Raw genomic sequence first — 15,564 nt, forward strand, 5'->3', positions numbered from 1 at the left:
GCACCGTAAGGGAGAGAGAGACGACAGTAGATGGAGGTGACGACACCGTAAGGGAGAGAGAGACGACAGTAGACGGAGGTGACGACACCGTAAGGGAGAGAGAGACGACAGTAGATGGAGGTGACGACACCGTAAGGGAGAGAGACGACAGTAGATGGAGGTGACGACACCGTAAGGGAGAGAGAGACGACAGTAGATGGAGGTGACGGCACCGTAAGGGAGAGAGACGACAGTAGATGGAGGTGACGGCACCGTAAGGGAGAGAGACGACAGTAGATGGAGGTGACGACACCGTAAGGGAGAGAGACGACAGTAGATGGAGGTGACGGCACCGTAATGGAGAGAGAGACGACAGTAGATGGAGGTGACGACACCGTAAGGGAGAGAGAGACGACAGTAGATGGAGGTGACGGCACCGTAAGGGAGAGAGACGACAGTAGATGGAGGTGACGACACCGTAAGGGAGAGAGAGACGACAGTAGATGGAGGTGACGGCACCGTAAGGGAGAGAGAGACGACAGTAGATGGAGGTGACGACACCGTAAGGGAGAGAGACGACAGTAGAAGGAGGTGACGACACCGTAAGGGAGAGAGAGACGACAGTAGATGGAGGTGACGACACCGTAAGGGAGAGAGAGACGACAGTAGATGGAGGTGACGACACCGTAAGGGAGAAAGAGACGACAGTAGATGGAGGTGACGACACCGTAAGGAGACGACAGAGATGGAGGTGACGGCAGTAGATGGACGACAGTAGTGACGACACCGTAAGGGGAGAGAGACGACAGTAGATGGAGGTGACCGTAAGGAGAGAGACGACAGTAGATGGGTGAGAGAGAGAGACGACAGTAGATGGAGGTGACGACACCGTAAGGGAGAGAGAGACGACAGTAGATGGAGGTGACGGCACCGTAAGGGAGAGAGAGACGACAGTAGATGGAGGTGACGACACCGTAAGGGAGAGAGAGACGACAGTAGATGGAGGTGACGGCACCGTAAGGGAGAGAGAGACGACAGTAGATGGAGGTGACGACACCGTAAGGGAGAGAGACGACAGTAGATGGAGGTGACGACACCGTAAGGGAGAGAGACGACAGTAGATGGAGGTGACGGCACCGTAAGGGAGAGAGAGACGACAGTAGATGGAGGTGACGGCACCGTAAGGGAGAGAGAGACGACAGTAGATGGAGGTGACGGCACCGACAGTAGATGGAGGTGGACACCGAGGAGAGAGAGACGACAGTAGATGGAGGTGATGACACCGTAAGGGAGAGAGAGACGACAGTAGATGGAGGTGATGACACCGTAAGGGAGAGAGAGACGACAGTAGAAGGAGGTGACGACACCGTAAGGGAGAGAGAGACGACAGTAGAAGGAGGTGACGACACCGTAAGGGAGAGAGAGACGACAGTAGATGGAGGTGACGGCACCGTAAGGGAGAGAGAGACGACAGTAGATGGAGGTGACGGCACCGTAAGGGAGAGAGACGACAGTAGATGGAGGTGACGACACCGTAAGGGAGAGAGAGACGACAGTAGATGGAGGTGACGGCACCGTAAGGGAGAGAGAGACGACAGTAGATGGAGGTGACGACACCGTAAGGGAGAGAGACGACAGTAGATGGAGGTGACGACACCGTAAGGGAGAGAGACGACAGTAGATGGAGGTGACGACACCGTAAGGGAGAGAGACGACAGTAGATGGAGGTGACGACACCGTAAGGGGAGAGAGACGACAGTAGATGGAGGTGACGGCACCGTAAGGGAGAGAGAGACGACAGTAGATGGAGGTGACGGCACCGTAAGGGAGAGAGAGACGACAGTAGATGGAGGTGACGACACCGTAAGGGAGAGAGAGACGACAGTAGATGGAGGTGACGGCACCGTAATGGAGAGAGAGACGACAGTAGATGGAGGTGACGGCACCGTAAGGGAGAGAGAGACGACAGTAGATGGAGGTGACGGCACCGTAAGGAGAGAGACGACAGTAGATGGAGGTGACGGCACCGTAAGGGAGAGAGACGAGTAGATGGAGGTGATGACACCGTAAGGGGAGAGAGACGACAGTAGATGGAGGTGACGACACCGTAAGGGAGAGAGACGACAGTAGATGGAGGTGACGGCACCGTAAGGGAGAGAGAGACGACAGTAGATGGAGGTGACGGCACCGTAAGGGAGAGAGACGACAGTAGATGGAGGTGACGGCATCGTAAGGGAGAGAGACGACAGTAGATGGAGGTGACGACACCGTAAGGGAGAGAGAGACGACAGTAGATGGAGGTGACGGCACCGTAAGGGAGAGAGACGACAGTAGATGGAGGTGACGGCACCGTAAGGGAGAGAGAGACGACAGTAGATGGAGGTGACGACACCGTAAGGGAGAGAGAGACGACAGTAGATGGAGGTGACGACACCGTAAGGGAGAGAGAGACGACAGTAGATGGAGGTGACGGCACCGTAAGGGAGAGAGAGACGACAGTAGATGGAGGTGACGGCACCGTAAGGGAGAGAGACGACAGTAGATGGAGGTGACGGCATCGTAAGGGAGAGAGACGACAGTAGATGGAGGTGACGACACCGTAAGGGAGAGAGAGACGACAGTAGATGGAGGTGACGACACCGTAAGGGAGAGAGAGACGACAGTAGATGGAGGTGACGGCACCGTAAGGGGAGAGAGACGACAGTAGATGGAGGTGACGACACCGTAAGGGAGAGAGAGCGCCAGTAGATGGAGGTGACGGCACCGTAAGGGGGAGAGACGACAGTAGATGGAGGTGACGACACCGTAAGGGAGAGAGAGACGACAGTAGATGGAGGTGACGGCACCGTAAGGGAGAGAGACGACAGTAGATGGAGGTGACGACACCGTAAGGGAGAGAGACGACAGTAGATGGAGGTGACGGCACTGTAAGGGAGAGAGAGACGACAGTAGATGGAGGTGACGGCACCGTAAGGGAGAGAGAGACGACAGTAGATGGAGGTGACGGCACCGAGGGGGAGAGAGAGACGACAGTAGATGGAGGTGACGGGTAAGGGAGAGAGACGACAGTAGATGGAGGTGACGGCACCGTAAGGAGAGAGAGACGACAGTAGATGGAGGTGACGGCACCGTAAGGGAGAGAGACGACAGTAGATGGAGGTGACGGCACCGTAAGGAGAGAGACGACAGTAGATGGAGGTGACGACACCGTAAGGGGAGAGAGACGACAGTAGATGGAGGTGACGGCACCGTAAGGGAGAGAGAGACGACAGTAGATGGAGGTGACGGCACCGCAAGGGAGAGAGACGACAGTAGATGGAGGTGACAGCACCGTAAGGGAGAGAGAGACGACAGTAGATGGAGGTGACGGCACCGTAAGGGAGAGAGACGACAGTAGATGGAGGTGACGGCATCGTAAGGGAGAGAGACGACAGTAGATGGAGGTGACGACACCGTAAGGGAGAGAGAGACGACAGTAGATGGAGGTGACGACACCGTAAGGGAGAGAGAGACGACAGTAGATGGAGGTGACGGCACCGTAAGGGAGAGAGACGACAGTAGACGGAGGTGACGACACCGTAAGGGAGAGAGGCGCCAGTAGATGGAGGTGACGGCACCGTAAGGGAGAGAGACGACAGTAGACGGAGGTGACGACACCGTAAGGGAGAGAGACGCCAGTAGATGGAGGTGACGGCACCGTAAGGGAGAGAGACGACAGTAGATGGAGGTGACGACACCGTAAGGGAGAGAGACGACAGTAGATGGAGGTGACGGCACCGTAAGGGAGAGAGAGACGACAGTAGATGGAGGTGACGGCACCGTAAGGGAGAGAGAGACGACAGTAGATGGAGGTGACGGCACCGTAAGGGAGAGAGAGACGACAGTAGATGGAGGTGACGGCACCGTAAGGGAGAGAGACGACAGTAGATGGAGGTGACGGCACCGTAAGGGAGAGAGACGACAGTAGATGGAGGTGACGGCACCGTAAGGGAGAGAGAGACGACAGTAGATGGAGGTGACGGCACCGTAAGGGAGAGAGACGACAGTAGATGGAGGTGACGACACCGTAAGGGAGAGAGACGACAGTAGATGGAGGTGACGGCACCGTAAGGGAGAGAGAGACGACAGTAGATGGAGGTGACGGCACCGCAAGGGAGAGAGACGACAGTAGATGGAGGTGACAGCACCGTAAGGGAGAGAGAGACGACAGTAGATGGAGGTGACGGCACCGTAAGGGAGAGAGACGACAGTAGATGGAGGTGACGGCACCGTAAGGGAGAGAGACGACAGTAGATGGAGGTGACGGCACCGTAAGGGAGATAGACGACAGTAGATGGAGGTGACGGCACCGTAAGAAGGGATCAGAACCTCTGACAAGGCTAATCTCTCATTGACCAAACCTTTCAGCAGTCACACACAGTTTGTTTTATCCAAACTAGACCAAGTTACCAAGTTACTAATTACCTACCATTAACCAGTTCCCTGGTTAAACAGCTACAACTTCATCAACAGTTTAATAGATCATTATATTGTATTACCAACAGCACTACCACTAGGCCATTAACAGTGTTAAACAGTGTATTACCTTGGCCTTGACCAGTCTCTTGGCAGTCTTGATCTTGGCCTCACAGAAAGCACCTCTGTACTTGGCGCTGACATCAGTGCCCACTGTCAGGTAGGGCGGCTCCTCCGGAGTCTAGACAGAGAGAGAGAGGGGAGGGAGGGGACACGGAGTGGAAGGGAGTCAATAATGCCACACAGATTAGTGAAGACGAACAAGAGATTCAAATGAGTTCAGAGCAGTGAGTGAATAATACCACAGATATATAATGACTATCTTAACACCAAGAAACTTACATTCTCATTTGTCTTTTATTACTAACAGCTGATGGCTACTTTATTGATGTTCATACTATAACTGAGATGTGACTCTGGATAATAGTGTCTGATAAATGACGGACATGTCAATGATAAACAAAAGTTTAACACAAATCAGGGATAATAGTAGGGAGTCGGGTCAACGAGCGAGGACTCGGGTCAACGAGCGAGGACTCGGGGCAACGAGCGAGGACTCGGGTCAACGAGCGAGGACTCGGGTCAACGAGCGAGGACTCGGGTCAACGAGCGAGGACTCGGGGCAACGAGCGAGGACTCGGGGCAACGAGCGAGGACTCGGGGCAACGAGCGAGGACTCGGGTCAACGAGCGAGGACTCGGGGCAACGAGCTAGGACTCGGGGCAACGAGCGAGGACTCGGGTCAACGAGTGAGGACTCGGGGCAACGAGCGAGGACTAGACTCAACGGGCGAGGACTCGGGGCAACGAGCGAGGACTCGGGGCAACGAGCGAGGACTCGGGGCAACGAGCGAGGACTCGGGTCAACGAGCGAGGACTCGGGGCAACGAGCTAGGACTCGGGGCAACGAGCGAGGACTCGGGTCAACGAGCGAGGACTCGAGTCAACGAGCGAGGACTCGGGGCAACGAGCGAGGACTAGACTCAACGGGCGAGGACTCGGGGCAACGAGCGAGGACTCGGGGCAACGAGCGAGGACTCGGGTCAACGAGCGAGGACTCGGGGCAACGAGCGAGGACTCGGGGCAACGAGCGAGGACTCGGGGCAACGAGCGAGGTCAAGGAGCGAGGACTCGGGGCAACGAGCGAGGACTCGGGGCAACGAGCGTGGACTCGGGGCACCGAGCGAGGACTTGGGGCAACGAGCGAGGACTCGGAGAAGGTCAGAAGAAAGTGAAAACAGCCACCGTAGGAATCCCCAGATACAGCCATGTATCCCTATGTTCTCCTTCTCTTCATCCATGACACCGTTATACAGTCTACAGGGTCAGCAGGCTTCATTATACCGTTATACAGTCTACAGGGTCAGCAGGCTTCATTACAGCCATCTACAGTCTACAGGGTCAGCAGGCTTCATTACAGCCATCTACAGTCTACAGGGTCAGCAGGCTTCATTACAGCCATCTACAGTCTACAGGGTCAGCAGGCTTCATTACAGCCATCTACAGTCTACAGGGTCAGCAGGCTTCATTACACCGTTATACAGTCTACAGAGTCAGCAGGCTTCATTACAGCCATCTACAGTCTACAGGGTCAGCAGGCTTCATTACAGCAATCTACAGTCTACAGGGTCAGCAGGCTTTATTAAAGCCATCTGCAGTCTACAGAGTCAGCAGGCTTCATTACACCATTATACAATCTACAGTCTACAGGGTCAGCAGGCTTCATTACACCATTATACAATCTACAGTCTACAGGGTCAGCAGGCTTCATTACACCATTATACAATCTACAGTCTACAGGGTCAGCAGGCTTCATTACACCGTTATACAGTCTACAGGGTAAGCAGGCTTCATTACACCATTATACAATCTACAGTCTACAGGGTCAGCAGGCTTCTTTACACCATTATACAGTCTACAGGGTCAGCAGGCTTCATTACACCATTATACAGTCTACAGGGTCAGCAGGCTTTATTACACCATTATACAGTCTACAGGGTCAGCAGGCTTTATTACACCATTATACAGTCTACAGGGTAAGCAGGCTTCATTACACCATTATACAATCTACAGTCTACAGGGTCAGCAGGCTTCATTACACCATTATACAGTCTACAGGGTCAGCAGGCTTCATTACACCATTATACAGTCTATAGGGTCAGCAGGCTTTATTACACCATTATACAATCTACAGTCTACAGGGTCAGCAGGCTTCATTACACCATTATACAGTCTACAGGGTCAGCAGGCTTCATTACACCATTATACAGTCTACAGGGTCAGCAGGCTTCAATTACAGCCATCTACAGTCTACAGGGTCATCAGGCTTCATTACACCATTATACAGTCTACAGGGTCAGCAGGCTTCATTACAGCCATCTACAGTCTACAGGGTCAGCAGGCTTCATTACAGCCATCTACAGTCTACAGGGTCATCAGGCTTCATTACACCATTATACAGTCTACAGGGTCAGCAGGCTTCATTACAGCCATCTACAGTCTACAGGGTCAGCAGGCTTCATTACAGCCATCTACAGTCTACAGGGTCAGCAGGCTTCATTACACCGTTATACAGTCTACAGAGTCAGCAGGCTTCATTACAGCCATCTACAGTCTACAGGGTCAGCAGGCTTCATTACAGCAATCTACAGTCTACAGGGTCAGCAGGCTTTATTAAAGCCATCTGCAGTCTACAGAGTCAGCAGGCTTCATTACACCATTATACAATCTACAGTCTACAGGGTCAGCAGGCTTCATTACACCATTATACAATCTACAGTCTACAGGGTCAGCAGGCTTCATTACACCATTATACAATCTACAGTCTACAGGGTCAGCAGGCTTCATTACGCCGTTATACAGTCTACAGGGTCAGCAGGCTTCATTACACCATTATACAATCTACAGTCTACAGGGTCAGCAGGCTTCATTACACCATTATACAATCTACAGTCTACAGGGTCACCAGGCTTCATTACACCGTTATACAGTCTACAGGGTCAGCAGGCTTCATTACACCATTATACAATCTACAGGGTCAGCAGGCTTCAATTACAGCCATCTACAGTCTACAGGGTCAGCAGGCTTCATTACAGCCATCTACAGTCTACAGGGTCAGCAGGCTTCATTACACCGTTATACAGTCTACAGAGTCAGCAGGCTTCATTACACCATTATACAGTCTACAGGGTCAGCAGGCTTCATTACACCATTATACAGTCTACAGGGTCAGCAGGCTTTATTACACCATTATACAGTCTACAGGGTCAGCAGGCTTCATTACACCATTATACAGTCTACAGGGTCAGCAGGCTTCATTACACCATTATACAGTCTACAGGGTCAGCAGGCTTCATTACACCATTATACAGTCTACAGGGTCAGCAGGCTTCATTACAGCCATCTACAGTCTACAGGGTCAGCAGGCTTCATTACAGCCATCTACAGTCTACAGGGTCAGCAGGCTTCATTACACAGTTGATGTTGAGATGTGTCTGTTACTTGAACTCTGTGAAGCATTTTTTTGAGCTGCAATTTCTGAGGCTGGTAACTCTAAGGAACTTATCCTCTGCAGCAGAGGTAACTCTGGTTCTTCCTTTCCTGTGGTGGTCCTCATGAGAGCCAGTTAACTCTCTGATGAACTTATCCTCTGCAGCAGAGGTAATTCTGGGTCTTCCTTTCCTGTGGTGGTCCTCATGAGAGCCAGTTAACTCTCTAATGAACTTATCCTCTGCAGCAGAGGTAATTCTGGGTCTTCCTTTCCTGTGGTGGTCCTCATATGAGAGCCAGTTCACTCTCTAATGAACTTATCCTCTGCAGCAGAGGTAACTCTGGGTCTTCCTTTCCTGTGGTGGTCCTCATATGAGAGCCAGTTAACTCTCTAATGAACTTATCCTCTGCAGCAGAGGTAACTCTGGGTTTTCCTTTCCTGTGGTGGTCCTCATGAGAGCCAGTTAACTCTCTAATGAACTTATCCTCTACAGCAGAGGTAACTCTGGGTCTTCCTTTCCTGTGGTGGTCCTCATGAGAGCCAGTTAACTCTCTAATGAACTTATCCTCTGCAGCAGAGGTAATTCTGGGTCTTCCTTTCCTGTGGTGGTCCTCATATGAGAGCCAGTTAACTCTCTAATGAACTTATCCTCTGCAGCAGAGGTAACTCTGGGTCTTCCTTTCCTGTGGTGGTCCTCATATGAGAGCCAGTTAACTCTCTAATGAACTTATCCTCTGCAGCAGAGGTAACTCTGGGTTTTCCTTTCCTGTGGTGGTCCTCATGAGAGCCAGTTAACTCTCTAATGAACTTATCCTCTACAGCAGAGGTAACTCTGGGTCTTCCTTTCCTGTGGTGGTCCTCATGAGAGCCAGTTAACTCTCTAATGAACTTATCCTCTGCAGCAGAGGTAACTCTGGGTTTTCCTTTCCTGTGGTGGTCCTCATGAGAGCCAGTTAACTCTCTAATGAACTTATCCTCTACAGCAGAGGTAACTCTGGGTCTTCCTTTCCTGTGGTGGTCCTCATGAGAGCCAGTTAACTCTCTAATGAACTTATCCTCTGCAGCAGAGGTAACTCTGGGTCTTCCTTTCCTGTGGCGGTCCTCATGAGAGCCAGTTAACTCTCTAATGAACTTATCCTCTGCAGCAGAGGTAATTCTGGGTCTTCCTTTCCTGTGGTGGTCCTCATATGAGAGCCAGTTAACTCTCTAATGAACTTATCCTCTGCAGCAGGGGTAACTCTGGGTCTTCCTTTCCTGTGGTGGTCCTCATGAGAGCCAGTTAACTCTCTAATGAACTGATCCTCTGCAGCAGAGGTAATTCTGGGTCTTCCTTTCCTGTGGCGGTCCTCATGAGAGCCAGTTAACTCTCTAATGAACTTATCCTCTGCAGCAGAGGTAACTCTGGGTTTTCCTTTCCTGTGGTGGTCCTCATATGAGAGCCAGTTAACTCTCTAATGAACTTATCCTCTGCAGCAGAGGTAACTCTGGGTCTTCCTTTCCTGTGGCAGTCCTCATGAGAGCCAGTTTCATCACAGCGCTTGATGGTTTTTGCGACTGCAATTGAAGAAACTTTCGAAGTTCTTGACATTTTCCGCATTGACTGACCTTCACATCTTAAAGTAACGATGGACTGTCGTTTCTCTTTGCTTATGTCTCCTGGTCTGACCAACACTGCTCTAGTTCTGTTACCTTCCAACACAGATGGTATGTCTCCTGGTCTGACCAACACTGCTCTAGTTCTGTTACCTCAGATGGGATGTCTCCTGGTCTGACCAACACTGCTCTAGTTCTGTTACCTTCCACCACAGATGGTATGTCTCCTGGTCTGACCAACACTGCTCTCGTTCTGTTACCTTCCACCACAGATGGGCTGTCTCCTGGTCTGACCAACACTGCTCTAGTTCTGTTACCTCAGATGGGATGTCTCCTGGTCTGACCAACACTGCTCTAGTTCTGTTACCTCAGATGGGATGTCTCCTGGTCTGACCAACACTGCTCTAGTTCTGTTACCTTCCACCACAGATGTTATGTCTCCTGGTCTGACCAACACTGCTCTAGTTCTGTTACCTTCCAACACAGATGGTATGTCTCCTGGTCTGACCAACACTGCTCTAGTTCTGTTACCTTCCACCACAGATGTTATGTCTCCTGGTCTGACCAACACTGCTCTAGTTCTGTTACCTTCCAACACAGATGGTATGTCTCCTGGTCTGACCAACACTGCTCTAGTTCTGTTACCTTCCACCACAGATGGTATGTCTCCTGGTCTGACCAACACTGCTCTAGTTCTGTTACCTTCCACCACAGATGTTATGTCTCCTGGTCTGACCAACACTGCTCTAGTTCTGTTACCTTCCACCACAGATGGTATGTCTCCTGGTCTGACCAACACTGCTCTAGTTCTGTTACCTTCCACCACAGATGGTATGTCTCCTGGTCTGACCAACACTGCTCTAGTTCTGTTACCTTCCACCACAGATGGTATGTCTCCTGGTCTGACCAACACTGCTCTAGTTCTGTTACCTTTCCACCACTGCTCAGACCACAGATGGTATGTCTCCTGGTCTGACCAACACTGCTCTAGTTCTGTTACCCAGATGGTATGTCTCTGGTCTGACCAACACTGCTCTAGTTCTGTTACCTTCCACCACAGATGGTATGTCTCCTGGTCTGACCAACACTGCTCTAGTTCTGTTACCTTCCACCACAGATGGTATGTCTCCTGGTCTGACCAACACTGCTCTAGTTCTGTTCCACCTCAGATGGTGTCTGACCAACACTGCTCTAGTTCTGTTACCTTCCACCACAGATGGTATGTCTCCTGGTCTGACCAACACTGCTCTAGTTCTGTTACCTTCCACCACAGATGGTATGTCTCCTGGTCTGACCAACACTGCTCTCAGATGGTATGTCTCTGGTCTACCTTCCACCACAGATGGTATGTCTCCTGGTCTGACCAACACTGCTCTAGTTCTGTTACCTTCCACCACAGATGGTATGTCTCCTGGTCTGACCAACACTGCTCTAGTTCTGTTACCTTCCACCACAGATGGTATGTCTCCTGGTCTGACCAACACTGCTCTAGTTCTGTTACCTTCCACCACAGATGGTATGTCTCCTGGTCTGACCAACACTGCTCTAGTTCTGTTACCTTCCACCACAGATGGTATGTCTCCTGGTCTGACCAACACTGCTCTAGTTCTGTTACCTTCCACCACAGATGGTATGTCTCCTGGTCTGACCAACACTGCTCTAGTTCTGTTACCTTCCACCACAGATGGTATGTCTCCTGGTCTGACCAACACTAGTTCTGTTACCTTCCACCTCAGATGGTATGTCTCTGGTCTGACCAACACTAGTTCTGTTACCTTTCACATCAGATGGTATGTCTCCTGGTCTGACCAACACTGCTCTAGTTCTGTTACCTTCCACCACAGATGGTATGTCTCCTGGTCTGACCAACACTGCTCTAGTTCTGTTACCTTTCACATCAGATGGTATGTCTCCTGGTCTGACCAACACTGCTCTAGTTCTGTTACCTTCCACCACAGATGGGCTGTCTCCTGGTCTGACCAACACTGCTCTAGTTCTGTTACCTTCCACCACAGATGGTATGTCTCCTGGTCTGACCAACACTGCTCTAGTTCTGTTACCTTCCACCACAGATGGTATGTCTCCTGGTCTGACCAACACTGCTCTAGTTCTGTTACCTTCCACCACAGATGGTATGTCTCCTGGTCTGACCAACACTGCTCTAGTTCTGTTACCTTCCACCACAGATGGTATGTCTCCTGGTCTGACCAACACTGCTCTAGTTCTGTTACCTTCCACCACAGATGGTATGTCTCCTGGTCTGACCAACACTGCTCTAGTTCTGTTACCTTCCACCACAGATGGTATGTCTCCTGGTCTGACCAACACTGCTCTAGTTCTGTTACCTTCCACCACAGATGGTATGTCTCCTGGTCTGACCAACACTGCTCTAGTTCTGTTACCTTCCACCACAGATGGTATGTCTCCTGGTCTGACCAACACTGCTCTAGTTCTGTTACCTTCCACCACAGATGGTATGTCTCCTGGTCTGACCAACACTGCTCTAGTTCTGTTACCTTCCACCACAGATGGTATGTCTCCTGGTCTGACCAACACTGCTCTAGTTCTGTTACCTTCCACCACAGATGGTACAGATGGGATGTCTCCTGGTCTGACCAACACTGCTCTAGTTCTGTTACCTTCCACCACAGATGGTATGTCTCCTGGTCTGACCACACACTGCTCAGATGGTATGTTCTGGTCTGACCAACACTACCTTCCACCACAGATGGTATGTCTCCTGGTCTGACCAACACTGCTCTAGTTCTGTTACCTTCCACCACAGATGGTATGTCTCCTGGTCTGACCAACACTGCTCTAGTTCTGTTACCTCAGATGGGTATGTCTCCTGGTCTGACCAACACTGCTCTAGTTCTGTTACCAGATGGTATGTCTCCACTAGTTCACAGATGGTATGTCTCCTGGTCTGACCAACACTGCTCTAGTTCTGTTACCTTCCACCACAGATGGTATGTCTCCTGGTCTGACCAACACTGCTCTAGTTCTGTTACCTTCCACCACAGATGTTATGTCTCCTGGTCTGACCAACACTGCTCTAGTTCTGTTACCTTCCACCACAGATGGTATGTCTCCTGGTCTGACCAACACTGCTCTAGTTCTGTTACCTTCCACCACAGATGGTATGTCTCCTGTCTGACCAACACTGCTCTAGTTCTGTTACCACAGATGGGTATGTCTCCTGGTCTGACCAACACTGCTCTAGTTCTGTTACCTTCCACCACAGATGGTATGTCTCCTGGTCTGACCAACACTGCTCTAGTTCTGTTACCTTCCACCACAGATGGTATGTCTCCTGGTCTGACCAACACTGCTCTAGTTCTGTTTACAGATGGTATGTCTCCTGGTCTGACCAACACTGCTCTAGTTCACCTTCAGATGGTATGTCTCCTGGTCTGACCAACACTGCTCTAGTTCTGTTACCTTCCACCACAGATGGTATGTCTCCTGGTCTGACCAACACTGCTCTAGTTCTGTTACCTTCACCATCAGATGGTATGTCTCCTGGTCTGACCAACACTGCTCAGATGGGGTTCTGTTACACTGCTCTAGTTCACCACAGATGGCTGTCTCCTGGTCTGACCAACACTGCTCTAGTTCTGTTACCTTCCACCACAGATGTTTATGTCTCCTGGTCTGACCAACACTGCTCTAGTTCTGTTACCTTCCACCACAGATGTTATGTCTCCTGGTCTGACCAACACTGCTCTAGTTCTGTTACCTTCCACCACAGATGGTATGTCTCCTGGTCTGACCAACACTGCTCTAGTTCTGTTACCTTCCACCACAGATGGTATGTCTCTTGGTCTGACCAACACTGCTCTAGTTCTGTTACCTTCCACCACAGATGGTATGTCTCCTGGTCTGACCAACACTGCTCTAGTTCTGTTACCTTCCACCACAGATGGTATGTCTCCTGGTCTGACCAACACTGCTCTAGTTCTGTTACCTTCCACCACAGATGTAGAAGTGCTTTGTGCTAAGATGGGTGGGGCTAAGGTTTAAGAGGATAAGATGGGTGGGGCTAAGGTTTAAGAGTATAAGATGGGTGGGGCTAAGGTTTAAGAGGCTAAGATGGGTGGGGCTAAGGTTTAAGAGGCTACGATGGGTGGGGCTAAGGTTTAAGAGAATAAGATGGGTGGGGCTAAGGTTTAAGAGAATAAGATGGGTGGGGCTAAGGTTTAAGAGGATAAGATGGGTGGGGCTAAGGTTTAAGAGGATAAGATGGGTGGGGCTAAGGTTTAAGAGGATAAGATGGGTGGGGCTAAGGTTTAAGAGGATAAGATGGGTTGGGCTAAGGTTTAAGAGGATAAGATGGGTGGGGCTAAGGTTTAAGAGGATAAGATGGGTGGGGCTAAGGTTTAAGAGGATAAGATGGGTGGGGCTAAGGTTTAAGAGGATAAGATGGGTGGGGCTAAGGTTTAAGAGGATAAGATGGGTGGGGCTAAGGTTTAAGAGAATAAGATGGGTGGGGCTAAGGTTTAAGAGAATAAGATGGGTGGGGCTAAGGTTTAAGAGGATAAGATGGGTGGGGCTAAGGTTTAAGAGGATAAGATGGGTGGGGCTAAGGTTTAAGAGGATAAGATGGGTGGGGCTAAGGTTTAAGAGGATAAGATGGGTTGGGCTAAGGTTTAAGAGGATAAGATGGGTGGGGCTAAGGTTTAAGAGGCTAAGATGGGTGGGGCTAAGGTTTAAGAGGATAAGATGGGTGGGGCTAAGGTTTAAGAGGATAAGATGGGTGGGGCTAAGGTTTAAGAGGATAAGATGGGTGGGGCTAAGGTTTAAGAGGATAAGATGGGTGGGGCTAAGGTTTAAGAGGATAAGATGGGTGGGGCTAAGGTTTAAGAGGCTAAGATGGGTGGGGCTAAGGTTAAAGAGGCTGTGAACGATGCTGAATGGGCTCAAAAAGAGAGCTCTCTTGTGAAACTTTTCAAGGAGATGTTCTCTTCTACAAGGTAAGTTTATCAAAGTATGAGTATGACATACCACAGGGTTCAATACTCCAACCAAAACAATCACATTTACGACCGCTTTACGTGGCAGCGTGACACATGTTTAATTGGCAGTGAAAATAAATGTACTTGTTCACGTTAGTTTAACATTTTTATTTTTGCATCAATTGACCAAAAATAAACCAGTTTTTGGAAACTCTCCGGGCCAGTCGATGATCCCCGTCAGTGGCCCGCTTGGGAAATTGAAAAAATATATATATTGTAGTAAGGCTCTTTTTAATTCAGGCTACATTTTTTTTATTTTTTTTATAAAAAAATCTTAAATGATGGATCCCCGAAGCTGTTCGTTGTGTCGATTATTTATCACACGAGCGCTGCACACATATATCCCATAGATAATCTGTCAGGTAGAGAGAGAAGAGAGAGAGAGAGTAGAGAGAGTAGAGAGAGTAGAGAGAGAGAGTAGAGAGAGTAGAGAGAGTAGAGAGAGTAGAGAGAGTAGAGAGAGAGAGAGTAGAGAGTAGAGAGAGTAGAGAGAGAGAGTAGAGAGAGTAGAGAGAGAGAGTAGAGAGAGTAGAGAGAGAGAGAGAGAGAGAGAGAGAGAGAGAGTAGAGAGAGTAGAGAGAGAGAGAGTAGAGAGAGAGAGAGTAGAGAGAGTAGAGAGAGAGAGAGAGAGAGAGTAGAGAGAGTAGAGAGAGTAGAGAGAGAGAGAGAGAGAGAGAGAGAGAGAGAGAGAGAGAGAGAGTAGAGAGAGTAGAGAGAGTAGAGAGAGAGAGAGAGAGAAGAGAGAGAGAGAGTAGAGAGAGAGAGAGAGAGAGAGTAGAGAGAGAGAGTAGAGAGAGAGAGAGAGAGAGTAGAGAGAGAGAGTAGAGAGAGAGAGAGAGAGAGAGAGAGAGAGAGAGAGAGAGAGAGAGAGAGAGAGAGAGAGAGAGAGAGAGAGAGAGAGAGAGAGTAGAGAGAGAGAGAGAGAGAGAGAGTAGAGAGAGAGAGTAGAGAGAGAGAGTAGAGAGAGAGAGTA

At 50.1% G+C, this 15,564-nt stretch overlaps 1 protein-coding gene across 6 annotated transcripts in view; it reads right to left on the minus strand.

Moving 5' to 3' along the window:
* Positions 1–15,564, minus strand: part of LOC118369450 (AT-rich interactive domain-containing protein 4B-like) — a 262,365-nt gene that overhangs the window by 210,695 nt on the left and 36,106 nt on the right. For all 6 annotated transcript variants that reach the window (XM_052496727.1, XM_052496726.1, XM_052496725.1 and 3 more), the window contains exon 3: positions 4,565–4,675. In XM_052496727.1, the coding sequence (XP_052352687.1) occupies positions 4,565–4,675 (111 nt within the window). The remainder of the gene's footprint in view (positions 1–4,564; positions 4,676–15,564) is intronic.

Source organism: Oncorhynchus keta, chromosome 3 (assembly GCF_023373465.1).
Source record: "Oncorhynchus keta strain PuntledgeMale-10-30-2019 chromosome 3, Oket_V2, whole genome shotgun sequence".
Lineage (NCBI taxonomy): Eukaryota > Metazoa > Chordata > Actinopteri > Salmoniformes > Salmonidae > Oncorhynchus > Oncorhynchus keta.